The sequence below is a fragment of the Meleagris gallopavo genome, chromosome 3 (genome assembly GCF_905368555.1).
Source record: "Meleagris gallopavo chromosome 3, MGAL_WU_HG_1.1, whole genome shotgun sequence".
Taxonomy (NCBI): Eukaryota; Metazoa; Chordata; class Aves; order Galliformes; family Phasianidae; genus Meleagris; species Meleagris gallopavo.
The window spans coordinates 42,562,084-42,582,031 of record NC_139406.1 but is presented as its reverse complement, the minus strand read 5'-3'; the positions used below and the strand labels follow the sequence as shown (position 1 = coordinate 42,582,031).

At 41.0% G+C, this 19,948-nt stretch overlaps 1 protein-coding gene across 2 annotated transcripts; it reads left to right on the top strand.

Moving 5' to 3' along the window:
- The first annotated feature begins 7,161 nt into the window (after nucleotides 1-7,161).
- Nucleotides 7,162-19,641, top strand: SEH1L (SEH1 like nucleoporin). Of its 2 annotated transcripts, none has more exons than XM_085220737.1 (9): nucleotides 7,162-7,366; nucleotides 8,952-9,002; nucleotides 9,732-9,878; nucleotides 11,245-11,456; nucleotides 12,400-12,498; nucleotides 13,883-14,023; nucleotides 14,323-14,480; nucleotides 15,193-15,343; nucleotides 17,220-19,107. In XM_085220737.1, the coding sequence occupies exons 1-9, from the start codon at nucleotides 7,256-7,258 to the stop codon at nucleotides 17,230-17,232; spliced, it is 1,083 nt and encodes a 360-aa protein (XP_085076863.1). In that variant the 5' UTR covers nucleotides 7,162-7,255; the 3' UTR covers nucleotides 17,233-19,107. The 2 variants fall into 2 exon arrangements, with proteins under 2 accessions (XP_085076863.1, XP_085076862.1); XM_085220736.1 differs by having other exon boundaries at nucleotides 7,163-7,366; nucleotides 18,879-19,641.
- The last annotated feature ends 307 nt before the right edge of the window (nucleotides 19,642-19,948 follow it).

Genomic DNA, 19,948 nt, shown 5'->3' with positions numbered 1-19,948 from the left:
ATTCTTTCTGCTTTTCAGTGAAGGCAGATGAGTACATTTTAAATAATGAAATAAATTGTGCATAAATGTCTCACTTGCAGGCTTAGATAGGTCTGTATAACTAATTCCTGACTTTGAATTAAAACTTTCATTTTTTATCTTCTTTGCTTCTTCTTCTTTGCTTTCTGATGTGTCAGAGAGGGGAGGAGTGTTTAGCAGACCTCTAGTGAGCCCTTTGTGTTCTCTCTATGGGGTTGCAAAATATTTCTGGACAGATCTGTTCAGCTTCTCCTAATGGTGATCTCACCAGCACACAACTCCAGTGCTGTCCATATAACATTTGCTGATATATATCACCAGGATTCTGTCCCCACGTTGTCCATTACTTAAATTAACACCATCTAAGTGCGCTTGGAGTCATCTCACAAAGATCTGAAAGCTATATAAAATATATGACACTTATAAATAAGTGATTCTAAAACTGCTACCTATGTACTACCTTTACACCATGTGGAAATTTGAAATCTTGGCCAGAGGCAGTCTATTCTACCTAAGAAGAAATGAAAGCATTTTCTAGCAGTTTGAAACCCTTTGTCTTTCACTGCACTTTTAATAATATTCTTCCAAGTCTGAAGCTGTTTGTAAGCACAGGCACTTGCCATGGCTGGGATTCCTGTTCGTGCGGAAACATGTAATAGAATTTGGTCTTCTGATCGTGACTCTGTAGGCACCTACTTTTAGACACGTGAAAGTGGCCCCAAGGATTACTCTTTTGTTGAAAGTTAAAAGTATGAGGCTGTTTTCAAGATGAACTGTGTCTGTTGAACTCATTGCTGCAGAAATCTATTAATGTCTGTGTATATTTTTATATTTAGGTGGGTGATCTTGTAGGGATTGAGGAATAAGTGTTTTTTTCTTTCAATGTTAATTTCAAAAGCTTTTTGGCTTATTATACCTACACAGAATTTTAATGAAGCATGGTTGTTATGCTTAGCAACAGCAAAAGCACCAACCATGTAACAAGAATAATGAGCTATGAGTTATCTCTGTAGCTCACACTGCAATGATGGCGTCAGTCTTGTTGACAGAAATCTTTCAAACTGTTTTGTACCTCTTCTGCTATACTAGAAGTTCAGATTTTTACCAGACAAAGTTCAGATAGCATACCCTATTATAAGCCTTTATTACTCTCTTTCCAAAGGGGAAAAAAAAAAGATTATTAAAAACATTTATTTATACTGACAGCCAATGCTGACGTTTCCATTTGAACTTTAGAATCTTTCTTCTACTTGAGTAGAGAACAGCCAGTTGAAGGTGCAGGCAGTACGGGTGCAGGTTGCCTATGGATGCAGAAGCACGGGGCAGCAAAGAAGCCCCATTAGAGGGTTTCTGCCAGGCTCATCTCTTTCTTTCCACTGCCAATATCTTTTCTTCTGAGGAGAGGAAGACCGTTTGTTTGAGCTGCTTATGCTATATGAACAACCGATTTCTAGCTCCTGTCAGCAAACTCTCTCATCCTGAGTGATTTATACTTTTATTTCTATACGTTGTACTGCATTTAAATATTTTATGCCGTTGTAATGTTTATAATGTTTTATAATTATAAAAGTTATAATGTTTAGAATGTTTTATGTGTCAGAGGGAGTATGTGCCGTCAGCAGTAGCAAATGTGACCTATCTGACTCATTCTTATCTCTGCCCCTTCCCTTTATGGGAGCAGCTGAGCTTTGGAAGAGGTGATGTTAACAATGTCTAGGCTGCTGCTGGAGAGGTATGAAGTATGGGCAAGGAGAACCTGAATATGGAGACTGGAGGGTTGGGATCCAGCAAAGTGTGGAGGGGGCCACTTAATCCACCTCCCAGTCAGCGAAAATCCCACTGAGTCCTCTCAGCCTCAGTGAATTGTCCTCCACTTCCCTTTTCTCTCTTTCCCACTCTCTCCTCCATGCATCTCCATCTTCCACAACCATTATGCTCTTTTTATACAGACCCTTAATACTCACTCTATAAAAAGTAAGCAGACTGCAGATGGAAATGAGGCCAGGTTAATGTGGGGGACAGCAGAGACTCCGAGCTCCTGAGGCAGAAGGGTGCTCAGAGAGAGAGGGACATGTACATGCTGAGTGTTCGCCGTCAGGAGGGGGAAAGGCAGGACAGTTCAGTGCTGTGAGGCAGCTTTTGCCATGCAAAATGTTGGGGTACAGGCCTTAGGAAAGACAAATTATTTGAGGAGACGGAGAATTAGTGGGATAAGGCCCTTCTCTTTCAGACTTCATCAAATCCTGTTTGACATCCCCGTCCAAGTAAGTAAATATTACTGTGGTGCTGTGAAATCCTTTTTTAGCATAGTGGAAGATTCACATTATTCGCACAAGTAAATGCACTGACGGCTTCCTTAACTCAAAAACAAGCACAAATGCTTGTTCTGTAAGCAACAACTTCAATATTGCATTTAGTATTACATTAGATGTAGTCCAAAAAAATGGTTTGACTGTCAACTTTGTGAGTGATTTGTACACTGTCTTACTTCTGCTTTTCCTTTCCATTCATACCGAAACAGATGGGAAAGTCACAGCTGCTAAGTTCAGACTTTCCTGTCTTCTCTGTGAGAACTCTCAGGGCTAGCTATTTTATATTTTTACTCCTACAAGCTCTATTTCTATTTCCCATCCTGAAATCACTAGTTTAAAGGTAGCTCGGATGTATTTATATAGTCTGAGATCAACCCTCATATCCATCTGTTATGAATCCATTACTGCCTTCCTAGCTGTCAGTTATGTTGCATGTCTGGATGTTCTTTCAATTTTCCTTTGCATTTCTTTGCACATTCATATGACTAAAAATAGTTCAAGCCCCTTGCTTATATAACCTTGCTTCAGGTTCCCCTTAGCTCACTTGTTTTTGTACTGCTGAAGCTATATATATCATATATTTGATTATGACTGGATGACTACATTGCTCAGATGGCATTTCTTAGGCTAATCAAGTACTATTTTGGTTACTGTGTCTTCCAGTAAGGTTTTCTTCATTATGTAGTAAAATGTGATTTTTGGAGCTGTCATTTATCTTTTTCTGGTATCTATGTAAGAATTCTTTTTTTAGGTAAACATTAAGTTTTAATTTCAGATTGGGACACCTAATTGATTTCCCGTCAAAACAAATAAAATCAGATTGTAAATCAATCCGTGATTGTAGCAGCAACAAAGCAGGATGTCCTACAAAGGGCACTCTCTTCACTCTTCCACGTTCTCTAAACACACACAGGAGTTTTACTCTCACTTTATTCATGTGAAGAACTATGGACTTTACCTATTCCCATATCTGCCCATGTAATCCAAATTTGCTTCTAATTTCTTTCTGTGATCTGTTAGTCACTTCATTTGACTTACACTCCACAGTAATTAACTCTGGTGTTTTCTTCCTTGAGAGGAATCTATCTCCTGTGTTTCACATACTGTGTTTCTCCTGAAACCTCCACCTTTAGATTTCTAACTTGTAGGACATAGTATTTTACACATGCAAGACCACTTTCTGGCAGTGTGCCAAACATTTGCAAACTCTTTCTAATCACTAAGTTTCAGAGTCTCAAAGGTAATCAACCTACTTAATGACTGGATTTGCTGGATTTTTTTTTTCCCCTGAATCTAACTGCTCTATAATACTTGTATTATTGTATCAAATAAAAATACTTGTATTTCCAGAGTGCCTTTAGCTGCAAATCTTAAAAGTCTTAATAGATACAGTGGTGACGTGGGGGTCAGCCTCTTCTCCCAGGTAACTGGTGATAGGACAAGAGGTAATGGCGTCAAATTGTGCCAGGGAGATACAGGTTGGTTGTTAGGAAAAATTTATTCTCTGAAAGAGTAGTCAGGTGCTGGCATAGGCTGCCCAGGGCGGTGATGATGTTACTGACACTGGAGGTGTTCAGGAACTGTGTTGGATGTGGCACTGAGGGACTCAGTTGGTATGTTGTGATGTGTCAGTAGTTGGACTGGATGATCTTAGTGGTCTTTTACAACCTTAATGTTTCTATGATCAAATGATTCTATAACAGATCAGCTTCTAGTGCAGATAGGACCAAAGCATGTGACAGAGGTAGCCATGAAAGACAGGCTTCTTCTCCTACATAAATAAGTATGTATATATTTCTACATAAGCATTCTTAATGCATATAGTGTGTGATTTATTTTCTTATTGGCAGACCTTGGTATCTTTTAAAATTTCCCTCTGTAGGCAAAAGTTCTTGTCACATGAGGAAAGTAATCAAAAGTGAAAAAGGAGAGTTCTTTAAATGCAAGGTGGTGTCAATTAGTGGTTGCTTCAAGTATCTCTACCAATGTTAGCAGAGTTGCACTGAACTTCCAGCTGAAGTTAATGAAGTTATGCAGGTTTATTCAGTCAACTTGAGAACAACATTAGCCTACAGTGTCAAAAGTGAAAAACTAACCTTATTAGAGATACTTTTTCTTACTTCTCCTATGCTGTGGTTCAATTTAATTTAATCTACAGATAATAATGAATCCAAGCATTCAAAAATAAGTATCAAGATTGCCCTGATTCAGCATGCCGTTCCTCTGTATGTGATCTAGCAAATAATAAAGTGGAAGTACCAGTGACTTTTCTGCCTCAGACATCACCATGAATTGAATGTTTACTGCTCAGCTCAAGCTGCAATAGGAAGTACACTGAGGTTAGTAAATAGTTCAGCCCAAATTTATGGTTCAGAAACTGTAAACTGCAAATTTTCTGAGGTTTCTCCAAGTTCTAGCATGCCTCCCATTATCTTGCTACGTGGCACAAAGTGTTCTGGTTGCTCTCAGTAACCGAGGGTGCTTTTGTCCTCCTGACCACTGCCGTTGTACCACTGCTGTGCAATGTGTCGTGCATTTGTGTGCTGCCACTTCCACCCTCTGGATGCTCTAGAAACAGGGCAGGGAACTACAGCACTTACCAGCTAGTACTCAGTACTTTGCTTTCTATATTTGATGCACCTTTCAAAGGACAGCGTGTTGTCAGGAAGTAATCTTGGATTCACTCTTAATTTCATGTAGTTAAGATAAAAAGAAATCGAACTTCCTATTTGAAATTTTAGGCTGTTACTCCTTGTTCTATCACTATGAACCAACGAGAAGAGCCTGGCCTCAGCCATTTGCCTCTACCTCCTTTAGATATTTATAAACATTGATCAGATCCCCTCTTAGTCTTCTTTTCCCCAGGCTGAACAATGCCAGGTTACTCAGCCTTTCCTCATACAAGAGATGCTCCATGCCCTTCATCATCTTTGTGGCCCTTTGCTGGACTCCTTCTAGGAGATCCCTGTTGTTTTTGAACTGTGTAGCCCAGAACTCGGCAGAGTAGTCTAAATGTGGCCTCACCAGGGCAGAGTAGAGGATCACCTCCCTCAACCTGCTGGCCACGCTTTTTTAACGCGCTTCAATGACACCATTGGCCTTCTTGGCCACCAGGGCACAGTGCTGGCTCATGGCCAACCTGCTGTCCGCAGGACCCCTTCTCTGCAGAGCTCCTCTCCAGCACGTCATCCCCTAACCTGTACTGATACATGCAGTTGTTCCTTCCCAGGTGCAAGACTCTACACTTGTTCTTGTTGAACCTCACTAGGTTTCTCCTTGCTCAGCTCCCCAGCCTGTCCAGGTCTTACTGAATGGCAGCACAGCCTTGCAGTGTGTCAGCCACTCCTCCCAGCTTTGTACTATCAGCAAACATGATGAAGGTGGACTCTGTCCCTTCATCCAGGTTGTTGATGAATGTTACAGCATTGGAAAATCCCCTTTTCTGATGTAGCCTGTTACCTTTTACAACCAATTTATTTTATAGAATGTGAAGTCTTCCTGAAAAGATTTAATCTAATTCCACAAAATTTATTTTACTTACTCTTAACCCAGGAGATGATCTTGCCAGTAAAAAAATAATAAATAAACATTGCTTTATTTCCCAGAATATCCAAATGCCTCTTTTTCAGACCGGAATGCATCTGCTGTATTTATGAATCTGACAGTTTTGTCCTGCTCCCGCTATGCTAATATTAATGACTGATGAAAAAAAAAAAAAAGCATGTCTGCTTTTAGTTATTACCACCATTGTGATCTAATTCCCACCTTGTTCAACTTCTTCATCAGTGACCTGGATGAAGCAATTGAGACCACCCTCAGCAAATATACAAAGCTGGGAAGAGTGGCTGACATACCAGAAGGCTGTGCTACCATTCAGCAAGACCTGGACCGAATGGAAAGACAGGCAGGGAGAAACCTGATGAGGTCCAGCAAGGTGAAGTGTAGAGTCCTACGCCTGGGGAGGAACAACTGCATGCATCAGTACAGGTTAAGGGATGACCTGCTGGAGAGGAGCTCTGCGGAGGACCCGGGGGTCCTGGTGGGCAGCTAGTTGACCATGGGCCAGCAGTGTGCACTGGTGGCCAAGAAGGCCAGTGGGATCCTGGGGTGCATTAAGAAAAGTGTGGCCAGCAGGTCGAGGGAGGTGATCCTCCTCCTCTGCTCTGCCCTGCTGAGGACACATCTGGAGCCCTGTGTCCAGTTCTGGACTCCCTGGTTAAAAAAAGACAGGGATCTCCTAGGAGTTCAGTGGATGGTGACGAAGATGGTGGAAGCCTGGAGCATCTCCTTAAGAGAAGAGACTGAGACAGCTGGGGCTGTTCGGCCTGGAGAAGTGAAGGCTGAGGAGGGATCTGATCAGTGCTCATAGAACGCCGCGTGTGGGAGTCAAATGGGTGGGGCCAGGCTCTTGGCGATGCGTAGCAACAGAACAAGGGGCGACGGGTAAAAACTGGAACAGAGTTTGGAACACAGTTCCATAAGAACATGAGGAAGAACTTTTTTAGAGTGAGGATGCCAGAGCACCAGAGCCGGCTGCACAGAGCGGCTGTGCAGTCTCCTTCCCCGCCTACATCCAAGACCCGCCTGGAAGCACTCCCATGAGCCGCTGCAGAGAGCGCGCCGCGGCTACACGGCACCCCCTGGCGGTGCCCGGCACTCACGGCCGGATAGTTCTTCACGGCGCGGCGGCAAACGGTCGCTTTAAACCTGCCTTCACAAAGAGACGAAGGGGGGAACCCTTCCCAGCCGCAGCCTACCTCCGGCTCAAACCGGACACTTCCGTGCAACCGCCCTGCCTCGCCTCAGCCTTCCGAAAACGACGGAGGGCCGCAGCAGCCCGCGCGAGGCCCCGCCTTCTGGACGGCGGGCGGGCGTGGCCGAGCACGCGCAGCGGAGGGAGCGTGGCAGCACCGGGCGGCGCCGCGATGTTCGTGGCGCGCAGCATTGCGGCGGATCACCGCGACCTCATACACGATGTCTCCTTCGATTTCCACGGGCGGCGCATGGCCACCTGTTCCAGCGACCAGAGCGTCAAGGTGGGCGCGGCGCAGACGGGCCGGGCGGCCGCACGCGGCCTGCGGACGGCGCGGCCATGGCGGGCGGGGCCTGGAACCGCGGTGCACGAGCAGCCTGCGCGAGTCCCGGCGGCGGCACCGCCGTGCTGCGGGGCTGGGTTCGCCTTAGGCGGCCTCGTGGGCTGCAGCTCCGGCCCGGGCCGCTTCCTCGTGGGTACCCACGGGCTGTGCCTCCTTCAGGCCTCATCCGCCGCTGCCCCGCGGGCTCCTCCGTGGCTGCACGGGCAGATCTGCTCCACACGGTGCCCACGGGCTGCAGTGGGACAGCCTGCTCCTTTGTGGGCCTCTCCTGGACTGCAGGGAGCTGCTGCTGTGTGCCTGGAGCTCCTCCTGCCCTCCTTCTGCACTGGCCTCGGTGCCTGCAGGGCTGTTCTCTCACATCTCTCCCTATTGCTGCTCCATGGTGTTATTTCCCTTTCTAAAATCTGCTCTCCAAGAGCACGCCCAGCATCACTCGTGGCTCAGCTCTGGCAGCGGTGGGTCCCTGTTGGAGCAGCTGGAGCTCTGAGCTGACATGGGGCACAGCTGGGCTCTACTCACAGAAGCTGCCCTGCAGCACCTCAGTACCAGAACCCTGCCAAGGGAACCCAGTACACAAGCAAACAGCTTCTTCTCTCTGATCCCGTGTTAAGAAACAAACAAAACCAACAGAAACAGGAAAAAAGAAAAATCAGCCCAGCCCCAAGGAGTAAGCTAACAGCCTTTGATCAGACCAAGTATGTAAAACTTGAAGCCTAAAAAGAAAGAGAGGAAGATTTAGGTAGAACTTAGAAACCACACCTTTAACAACATAATGTAGCTTTCCAGTTACAACAGTCCTTTATGAGATTCTTAAGAAGTTTTACAGCCATGTTATATTTGATGTACATCCCACTCTCAGCAAATGGGCCCTAAACAGCACCTGCAGAGAAGTTGCAGTGTTTCATGGCTGATAAGATTTGTGGCTTCCCTCACATCAGGCTGATAAATTGAGAGAAAGGGAGGTTATGTTACTTGTATGTGGTTCATAGATCAAGTTAGAAATATTAGAAGCAGCAATAAGATCTCTTACCCCACTTTGTAATGCTAGATTTGTTTTGTCTGCTGCTTTGCTCTGCCTTGCAGTCACACTCCACAATCTCTGTAGGTCCTCTCCAACAGAACTTTTCTATTCTGTCTGAGGTGATAACCAGGAGCCACACCAGGGTTTGGGGACCACATCTGAGCTTGTACCACGGTGAGGACTGTGGGATTGCTGCAGTAAAACAAAGTGATTTGCCCCTGGGATATAACGTATTGAACATGGCCATAATCTGTTTCCTTGTGAGAAATATGCTGCTTACAAATGACAGACTTTGCATGATGGTGGATTTTGCAGGCATGTGCCTGACCTCCGTATCTGTAAGAAGGATATTTTCAAAGTTAAGCATAGTGTAGTACTGCACCAGGGAGATTTTTCCTGATGAAAACATTCAGTAGTGATTTTTTTTTTTAGTGGCTGTGTTTTTTGTTACTAGCTGTTGCACTTACATACAAATTATATGATTGTCTTCTGATTTTTCAATAGGTCTGGGACAAAAGTGAAAATGGGGATTGGCATTGCACTGCAAGCTGGAAGGTTTGTATTAATAGTCATTACAGAGTGATACTGTTATTTCTATTTCTTTTTTTTTTGTAGTGATATATTTTCACACAGCGGTAGTGTGTGCTTGAGGAGTTGGAAAACAGTACTTTTGCTTTTAATTGAATATTTTCTTGTTTGCATTTTCTTGGCTGCGGGGAGAAAAAAGAATAGGAATGGCTGTTCAACACTGTAACTGACCTCTGTGTTTTTTGCCCATAACCTTTCTGAGAACTATATATGGAGACTAGTTCATCAGAGCAATTAACTAGTGCATTCGGCTTCTGACTTATCCTGGAGCTTGTATATAACATGACCAGGGTACAGTAATCCCTATAAAAGGAAGTGCAAGTGAAGCTTTTATATTCCCTTTCTCTAGCAAAAGCGGTGTTCATTGACCAGGTATGAAAGAGGAGGTTGTTGTGAAGAAGGACAAGCTAAGTAATGCCCTACACATGCTACAAGCAAGCTAGAAATGGACATAGTGATGGTTGAAAATGTAAAACAAGGCTTCTGTCAAGACAGAATCTTAGTTGGCAACTACGTTTTTTGGAACTTAGGATTTTAAAGCAGTAATGAATAATACTTAAGAGATGCTAGGTATGCTACTTTAGACCTCTTACTTCTGCTTTACAGCAGGAAGTCACAAAAGCGTATGGAAAACCCTTCATGCTCGCTTGGAGTCATGTGTTTCTCTGAACTGTTGCACTTTGTGTTATCTTGCAGACGCACAGTGGCTCTGTGTGGCGTGTGACATGGGCCCATCCTGAGTTTGGGCAGGTCCTGGCCTCCTGCTCTTTTGATAGAACAGCAGCTGTGTGGGAAGAAATAGTGGGAGAATCCAATGATAAACTCCGAGGCCAGAGTCACTGGGTAAGATTTTAACTATAAATTTAGTTTTTACTGTTTTCATGTGTCCAGAAAAACAGGCTGTGCCTCGTTGATTTGTTTGCTTATTGTATTGGGCTGAAGCTTTAAACTGTTTGAACTCCAGAATTACACAGAAGACCGAACATTAAGTTGTTGTAAATTCCATGTACTGGACATCTGAGTTTGCAATGTATTTGCTATTCCTAAAACAGAACTCAGAAAATTTTCTTCTCTAATGTGAAGTGTCCTTGACTTTATTGTGTTTTGTTAATTTGTGGCAATGTTCCAATATAGGAGTACTTTCAAGACATTTGGACAGACAGCTAAATGGCAACATTCAGGCCAGTTAAGTGTCACTTAATATTGGTATAATTAGGTGTTCCTCTGCAAACCTGAATCTCATACGCAATAGAACTGAAGTTGTAGGTATTTTATTCTTTATTCGTCTGAAACCATCTTGTGCCATTCTTTTTCCTCTTTGAAACAGTAGCTCACGTTTGGAGAATAAAACATTTTGCTCAGAAGTAGATTTTCTGGATAGCATTTCACAGAGGGAATTTCCATATCTAAACAGACTTTTTGCAGACACTTAATCTTATAGATCTCAGTATACTGTTCCTCCAGTCCTATATTCTGCCTTCAGTTATCTGCAATTTTCTACTTTCCGCTAAAGCTTTCTAATGTTAAAGTGTGTGACTGGGCAGAGTTGAGTTGTTGGAACCTGTAGCATCCAGCGGGGTATGGAAGCTGACTTCATGTGCAGGAGCTGTACTGGTCTGTAGTTTTCAGGTCTAACTCATGCTTTCCTGACAAGAAAAGAGAAAGCTTGGAACAAAAACTATTTATTTCTTTTGTCCTTTTTCACTCTAGATAACTTTCCTATCAAATGTCTGCTGTATTCTCCCATTCCCTTCTCAGAAGTACTTGTTCAGACACTTCTGTTGGGAAATGCCTCATGGTCAACTTCAGTAGCACTGAGATTAGAAAGCAATGTTGTTAGGGATCGCAGTTGATACTGTCAGCACTACGTATGAAGAGGACACATTCAAACTGCCTGTGGCCAATGCATTTGTATTTTATGCTTGTGTTCCTTTCTTTTTTTTCCCTGAAGTTTAATCTAAACAAGTTCTGTTGTTCTCAGAACTTTGATATCACAGTGTACCTGCTTCAAATGGCACCAATGCAGTAATTTGTCCTTTTTTCCTATTAAGTCAGTATATAAAGTTATTCTAGTTCTGGATGGAAGAAATAAACGATGCTATGAAGCAGTGTTGTCAGACTTTCGCTACCTTCTGGGCAAGGGGAAAAAAGTCAACAAATTAGGAAATGCATTTGGAGACATCCAAGAACTTCTGCCTTTCTTTTGCAGGTAAAGAGGACCACTCTGGTAGACAGTAGGACATCTGTTACAGATGTGAAATTTGCTCCCAAGCACATGGGTCTTATGTTAGCAACTTGCTCAGCAGATGGAGTTGTAAGGATTTATGAAGCCCCAGATGTGATGAATCTCAGTCAGTGGTCACTGCAGCATGAGATCTCGTGCAAGCTAAGCTGCAGTTGCATTTCGTGGAATCCTTCAAGGTACGTTAATAAAACCATAGGTGTTGCTTTATGACTGTGTAAGCAGAAGATCTGAAGAGTTAGTTCTGGAAGTGTTACAGAATGTCCTTTGTCCCATGAGGATGTATTCCCAAACTTAATTACAAGCAGTAATCAACAAGCTCAAGAACTGCAGTGTGCTTTTTTTTTTTTATCCCACAAAACTTACCTGAGAGTTTCCTATAGAAAAAAGTGTTTATAAAGAGTGTGTTCCCATGTTTTTGCTTCAGGAAGTTGTCACAATAGGTAATAATTTGGACAACTCTAACAAGGGCACGCACCCTTGGCAGTGCTGGAAACCACAGGCTTTGCTAACACAAAGTCTAAGGGTTGTATTGTTCCTTTAGTTGTATCTTCAGGGGCTCAGTGATGTATTTAACCTACTTGGACAGAAAGATATCAGAGGAATGCAATGGTTGGGTTATCCCCACCCTGAAGAATACATAAGTAATCTGTCCCAAAGGTTCAGAGTACAAGCTTTATCTCTACATCACCCTAGGAAGTTGTGTTAAAAGTTGATTTAAAAACTAGTACTCATATATATATGAGTATCTTTTGTAATTGGCTTTCCAAAACCTGAATGAAACCCCCCCTTAATCAGTCACTGAGAATCATTGGATGCAGATTGTACCGTATTCCTTAAAGCAGGTACTTCACTGCAAATGCATAAATGAATTTAATCCTGATGTCTGGGAGCATATGTCATCCTGAACTAAATTGCCAAATTGTGTTCCTTGATGTTTTATCTTTATTTGTTGTATAAAGTAGACATTCAAGACAACAGAATTGAGGTAATACTGATAACTATGAATAATACTTTGTATTTCTTTCTAGGCAATTTTTTTGTTCTATTTACAGATGTCTTAAATTTTGGAGATGGCTTGTGAAATAATTATTAACAGAATTCGCTTCTTTTTACTTCCAGCTCCAGAGCACATTCTCCAATGATAGCTGTAGGAAGTGATGACAACAGTCCAAATATATTAGCTAAAGTTCAAATTTACGAATACAATGAAAATACCAGGTATGCTAAATAACAATATATTTGTGGGATCTTAGAATAGCTTGTAAATGTCTGGCCTTCTGTTTCATTCCTGTTGTTGCTCATGGAGAGGAGTGGGAAATAATAATACTCCTCACTTTTGTCTGTAAGACTTTGAATGGGAAAGACACCTCAGAAGGCTAACAGATGTCAAAGAAGAACAAAATTATAAAAATCTGCCATCTCAGCACAGAAATTCCAGTACTCCTACTGGTATTTTAAAGGAAGAGTTGCTTTTATGCTTCTGCAAATTTTTGTGCTTAGTTTTGCACAAGGAATCAGTAGGACCAAAGTTGGAAGTTTGAATTATGCTGAACTAGAAACTGTTTTGTTCAAGGTAACAATAAAAATGGTTCTAAGATCATATTTATAATTACAGAAGGTCCTGTGAGTTATTAGCAGTCAGTAGCAGTTGGGAGTTAAGGATTCAGAACCAGAAAATGCATGCTGAACCATTTTCAATTAGTGGATGACAGATTGTGTTTCATTCAGTATGACTGCCATGTGAATGGTTCCAGGGTGTTTTGTGAGCTTATTCCTGACTTCAGGCTACGTTCTTTGTGCATTAACAGTACAGAAAATTTGTTGCAACTCACCTTGTGGTAAATAAGAAAATGAAATATATTGCTGTACAGAAAAGGAGGTAGGTAGTAGCCTGCTTACAAGCACAAGCTATTTAGTAAGTTTCTGGAGTAGAAATTCCTCTTCAAATTTGTGAATGAAGGAATTTTTAGAATTCTCTCTTCTATCTGTTGACAGAAGTGTTCTTTGTACTGGAATCTGTGCTTTGTTCTATGATTTAGTATTACATTCAGAAAGATTAACACAGTGGAAGTGGGATACAGGAGTGTAACAGCAAAAGGATCAGCGCAGATAGGATGGTATTTCAAAGGAAAAGTAAAGGTGCTTACCTGCCTCTGAAGATCTAGGCTTGCAGGAAAGACTCCACAAGGGAGGGATCTCCAACCGGAGATCCTTCCATAGTGGCAGTCAGCCCTTAAATGAGGTCTAAGAGAGATGCAGCCAGGCTCCATCTCTTCCAGTCACACAGCTGAATTGCCTTCACCTGTGCTCCCAGGGCTAACCTTTCCCCAGGTGATCATTCAGTGGTTCAGGCCATGACTTAACAGTTCCCTTGTGTTTAGTGTTATGATATTAGTAGTTAACGTATCTGCTGTATTCACTTTCTGAAGAAATCAGCTTATAATTATTAGTTAGAATGTAATTTATGTTAAAATAATTACAGCTTTGCATCATCATGTATCCTAACTAACCCCCTTTTCCGTGTTCTGTTATGTTTGCTTTACATAATTAGTGACCCTGGCAGTTGTAGTGGCACTAATGGTTAATTTTTCATGCCCTACAGGAAATACGCAAAAGCAGAAGCTCTGATGACAGTCACAGATCCTGTGCACGATATTGCATTTGCTCCAAATCTGGGAAGATCCTTTCACATCTTAGCTGTAGCAACCAAAGACGTACGAATTTTCACACTAAAACCTCTAAGGTGAGCTTAAAAGCAAGACTGGAGCATAGTTCAGTATGATACGGTACATACTGTAGAGTCTTTCTTAGTAGTATCTGAGATGCAAAGGATGTAGTTCAATTTATTTTAGCAGCCTGTTTTTTTAGGATGACAAGATTGTGAGCAAAACGTCAGTTCTGCCTGAATATCTCTTAATAGTTCTAATCTATTATACAGCTGCTAAGTACATTTCTGGAAGGATATAGACCTCTTTTTATTGTTGTGTTCAAGCCAGAACTTCGAGCAGTTGTGTGCCAAACTGTCGCATCTCTCTTTAACAGGAAAGAATTGACTTCATCTGGAGGATTAACGAAATTTGAAATTCATATCGTGGCTCAGTTTGACAATCACAATTCCCAGGTGTGGCGAGTCAGCTGGAACATCACGGGCACAGTGCTGGCCTCCTCCGGCGATGACGGCTGTGTTAGGCTTTGGAAGGGTGAGAACTCTGCGGTCTTCCGCTTGAAGTGCATCAGCTTTGTGCTACGCTCAGTGTATTTGAGGAAGTATTTTTGGAGTAAAGGTTTTTAGAATTTGGTGAATGATAGGTTTTTGCACTGACATTTCAGAAAAAAGGAAATAAGGTGCTGGAACATGGGAATGATTTAAGTTTCTGTGAATAGTTGTTACTGCACTATATCTGGTAATCTCAAATCTCATGTTTTACCAGATCGCAGCTATCTAAAATGGTCACTATTTAGAACTAACTTGTATTGTTAGTATTGAGTTGTTGTCTTTGCCTGCTGCCAAACCCAGAAAAACTGTATTCTGTTAAAACAGCACTCAGGCAATCTGGCTTTTTTTCCCCTTGAGCTTTTTTATATTTCTGTTTAAATTTCAAGAAGTGACAACAAAACTCAGTGGCAGTTCCCTCATCCATTCTCAGTAGTTTCTCAGCTTTCTATTAAAGCCTTATTAAGGACAAAACAAACTCACTCTTACCACAGAACAAAACGGAGGTTTAAATAGTGGATAGGCAGAGAATGCCAAGCAGCTAAAGGACCAGATACTCAACTACTCAGAATATGTATGTTGATGCTGAAGTACAATTCTAGTTCACACCAGATGCCTAGCAGTTGAAGTATCATGACTGTACCAAAAGCTGAGTTTCAGAGTCCAAACTAACAGTTTCTATCTGCATACATTTGCAGCTAATTACATGGACAACTGGAAGTGCACTGGTATACTGAAAGGTAACGGGAGTCCAGTCAATGGTAGTTCCCAGCAGGGAATTTTTAACGCCTCTCTAGGTTCAGCCAATGCAAGCCTACAGAATTCACTAAATGGATCATCTGCCAGCAGGTAGGCTAACTGGTAAAGAGACTGGATCTCAGCAAATACTTTCTTCTCTGAGTCTTCTTGATTCTTAATTTCACTGAGTTTTCATGTTTTGTATTCTTTTGAAGTGTGGTGTCATTTATTACACGAATACTACTGCAAGCTATTCTGGCCTTGCTCTGTGTTTGTGTCTGTTATGCTAGTAGTAAGAGGAATTACCTTGTATAAATAAGCAATGGTAGCAATGGTTTTCACTTTTAGTCTTTTCGCTTTCTTAAAAAAATCTTTCCTGAAGTAGTTTTGAACCAGAAGAAACTTGATCATACTGCTTTGTAACTGCCATTTAGATGCACGTATAAAAGTTAAGCAAAAATACCAGCAACAAATTCTGGTTTTGACTGGGACATTGTAGCAGGACGGAAGGAGGAAAAGACACTTTATAGCACAGGACTTCAACAATCATAGGCTGGTGTTTGTTTATTTTACTTGCGTTTTTGCAGGTGTAACATCATTTGAGTAAAAGTTTTGGGTTTTTTTTAATCTTCCTTACTCAAATGGAATTCTTACTGCTTTCTAAGTTGTTTTTATTCTTTAATAATTGCTACTAGGTAGGTAAATTAAACTGCCTTAACCAAAACCAGTTTTCAGTTTGTGTACACTAAACTCTAAAAATTACTGGGTCCTGCAGTTGTAAGGTGAATTCAGTACAGTGCTTTACAGGATGTGTGCTGTATAAGGGCTTGATGTGACCAAATTCCACAGCAGAAACTTACAGGTTATTTGGCCAGCTTTATTTGGTTTTCCCCAGATGCCTTCATTTCCATCCATGTACAGCTACCAATACAAACCTTTTTCTTTTAATTTAAAATGCTCATCTGTGAAGTACTGGAATAGGTTTTGGAGCGTTGCTGTTCCCCCTTCTACCACCCCTGGGTGATTCTGGCAGTTTAGAATGGCAGTTCTGGCTTCCAAATCCATTGCTCCATTGAAGAGAGAAGGGCATTCACATTTCCTCATAGGATAAATGGAGAGCAAAAGGTGGTTATGGGACAAGCCTCAAAAAAGAAAGGAAGCCAAAATTATATTGGTCATCTGGTTCCAATTGCTACTTATTGCGTAGCAAAAAATGCTGGAATTATTCCCATTTTGGACATGGGATATCAAAAGCTATGTAGCTGTAAGTGGTTTGGACTCCTGCAGGAAGGAGATACAGGCCATTTTATACCTCTTCAGTATGGGGGGTGGATCCATAATCTCCTCATCTAAGCCATACTGCCAGAAAGACGCCCGTACCCCACCCCAGTGGTGGTGGTTCTCTCCTTTATGTTGGTAGGGAGCCACCATGAAACTGAAACTTCTACTGTTGTTTTGGACTTCCTCCATTGCTCTGTGTTTTGAGAGTTAGATATTGGGATTCACTTTTGGTTACAGAATTAAGTCTATGGCTGTGGAATTTAAGAATATGTCCTAGAATGGGACATATTCATACTAAGGTGCACTTAACGCGTTTTCTGTTTTAATCATGTTGGCATGAACCGCAAAAACGTAGTTGCTAACTTTTTTTTTAGCCATTAACATTTATAAGAAAGATTTATTTACTGACATTTGACTAAATTGGTATGCTACACAATCTACTTTGTCTGTAACCACAAACATGATGTTTTGGTGTTCATATGTTTAAACACATAAGGTAGCTAAGGCGTAGGTACATCTGGATCTCTGGAAAACAGTTAAAACACAGTCATCAAAGTGGGTTCTCAGCCAAAATAGTTTTTAAATGGATGATACAGATTGTTGGAAAGGAGTTGGCAGGGTGATATTGTTATGCTGATATCATTATATATGTCTGGATTTGTGATACAATTTCCCTTCTCCATCTGTATTATGTCCTTTTTAACAGAAAGCAGAGCTGATACCAAGCTAACTGGAGTAACTTTGATGTTTTGCTGCTTGTTGCATGCACACAGGAATGGAAAATGAACTCCTTTTTCCCCTCCCCAACGCCGTTTGACCTCTCCCAAGACACCAGCAGCCTGCTAACTACTAAACGCTATTCAAAAAACCTTTTTAAACCACGTTGTGTACTTTTTTTGTACTAGGCCGCACAGTTTGATACTGTTGAAACTCCTGATAGAAAAATACTAGGAGAGGCTTTTTGTTTAAAAAAAGAAAAAATCAAAAGAAAAAAAACTTCCATCAGAACAGTTTCTTAAAATAACTTGTCAAATGAGCTAGTTCTTGAGTAAAAATGAAAATCTTGTCCTTGGTTGGGGTGGGAGGAGGGAAGTGACCATTAAAGTAACTTTCATTAAAATTGTTTTGATAACTGCTGTGTTTTACATTTCATAGTGTTTAACACTTGACTGAGATTCCTTAACATCGCAAGTTTGTGACTGCTTTGTACTATATGCAATTGTTAGTTTTAAAGGAAAAAGAAAATTGTGCTTTGACAATTGTACAGATGGTAGTTTTTGATAGTTTGGTATTTCTTCGTTTATAACTTAGTATGACTTAAAATATGTGTTTTGTAAGTACTGTCAAGCTTTCTTCATCCTGACTGGGACGCATACTTTTTTGATGTGTTTGTATGTTCCTATGGCAATGATTCCATGCGTAACTAAAATTCTGAGAGTACTGTCCTAAATAATGCAAATGTTTGAGCCATATGAAAGTTGAAACCAAAATGCAGCGTGTTGTGGATTGTCCGTAATTTCATAAGTGTACAGCTGTTCTTTTAGGAAAGTCCACAGAACTGTAAACAATATAGATAACACCTGTAGGTATCTAATGTAGTTATATTAAAACACACAAATATTACGGGTAAGTTCTAATAAAAATGGCAGAAAAATGACACGGAGTGCTGTAATTCTGAGTTCTGGATTCACCAGGAAGCTGAAATTGATCCTGAGTATTTTGCAGAAATACGGAAATAGACACAAAGATTGTACTTCACTGAAAGCAGTTATCTTCTGTAAATGTATACTATTAAATTTAAACTATTGTAAAAGCTATACAATGTTTTTATGTCTATTCTGGAAGTCCCGTGAAGTTCATCTGAGTTAGATGCATATGCAGAAAATGTACTTACATGATTTTTAATGTATAACTTGTGTCGCAAATGGAGCGTTACTAAAAGCTGTTAAGAGACCACAGGAATTCTGGGAGAGTGAAAGCATGTTCATAGCTGTGTTATGAAATTCTTTTGATTTCCAAAGCAGTTTGTTCATTCTGCAAGATGGGTACTAGAATTATTATTACAGTATTTTTTCTATGAGTTTCAGGGGAAAACTTTTTTTCCTGAAAGGACAGTTTCCAGATTTGTCTTGTTTTGAATTACAAGCCCTGATTTCTGCTATTACGTTCTATTGGTTTTGGCATGGATATACTAAAGCTTTTTTTTTTTGTTTTCCAGCATGTCTTTCTCCCCTTTGGTTCTCCTTGTATTTACTGCCTTTCTCTTTTTTCTTGTTTTTTTTTTTTTTGTTTTGTTTTTGTTGTTGTTTTGTTTTGTTTTTTTTGTTTTTGTTTTGGTGTTTTGTTCCTGTCTTAATTGTTTCAGGTATTTCTTTCCCCCTCTGGATTCCCCACGGGCTGGATCGAGATGGTCCAGTCATGCCCAGCTCCTTCCTCCTCCTCCTCTGATAGAGCACTCTTGCGATGCTGACACTGCCAACCTCCAGTATCCTCACCCTCGCAGACGATGTGTATCTCGGCCTCTTAATCTATTACCTGAGAATGAAGGGGTCTAACATGTTACTTTGAATAAATGTTAAAGGGCCTTATACTGATGGTTGTGAATGCTTCCATTTCTGGCTGCTTTTGTGTTCCTTCTCTCCTACAGAAGATTAAAAAAATTTGGGGTCTTCATGCATGTTTTGCAAAACAAACTGCAATATTTGGAACAGTCATTTGTGTGCATCAAAGGAACATGTTAATCGGTAGGCTTTCAACTGTGACAACACATGCCAACGTGAACCATGAGCTGCTAACGGAGTAGCCAACTTCAAAGTGCCTGCCCTGGTTTGTTTGTTTGTTTGTTTTTCCTTTTCTTTTTGGTATCAGTTTATCGTGGTCTTGAATTTTTTCTTTTATATATTGCACTGAGAAATGTGAAATGTATTCTCAAACATACTTTCAAGAAGTGGTTGAATAACTAAAGGATGATGTTTGATCAACTCATAAAAGAAACAAAGCCATTCCTGTGTATACTGCAGCAAAATGCAATTTGGAATATTGGGTTACTTTAAAAAAATTTCCATCTTGCTGTATAAATATTTAAATTTTATAATTGTGGTTGACTAATAAACTTATTTTAAAAGGTGTGTTAGCATGTCTTTTCTTGTAATGGTGTGGAGCTGTTTTGTAACCAGTGTGAGATTTTGGATTCAGATGTCTGTTCTCCTGTATTTAGGTCAAAGAAGCCATGCCTTTCTGGATATGCAGTAGGATATTACGTTTTTCTACTGCACACTGTACTCATTGACATTTCTTATGGATGTGTTGGTGATCTAGAGACAGTTGCAGTTGTCAGATTTCAATTCCAGCAGCCTCAGATTTGCAAGGATTGAGTCGTTCACTTAGGACATTGAAGAAACAGTTACGACTTAAAAGCTTCCTTTTTGATGGGTC

Bases quoted from the DNA above. Each gene is read 5' to 3' on its own strand.
- SEH1L (XM_085220736.1), top strand. From the start codon at position 7,256: ATGTTCGTGGCGCGCAGCATTGCGGCGGATCACCGCGACCTCATACAC. The intron at 9,003-9,731 runs GTTTGTATTAAT...GTTATCTTGCAG, and splicing joins ATTGCACTGCAAGCTGGAAG to ACGCACAGTGGCTCTGTGTG. The intron at 14,481-15,192 runs GTGAGAACTCTG...ATACATTTGCAG, and splicing joins CTGTGTTAGGCTTTGGAAGG to CTAATTACATGGACAACTGG.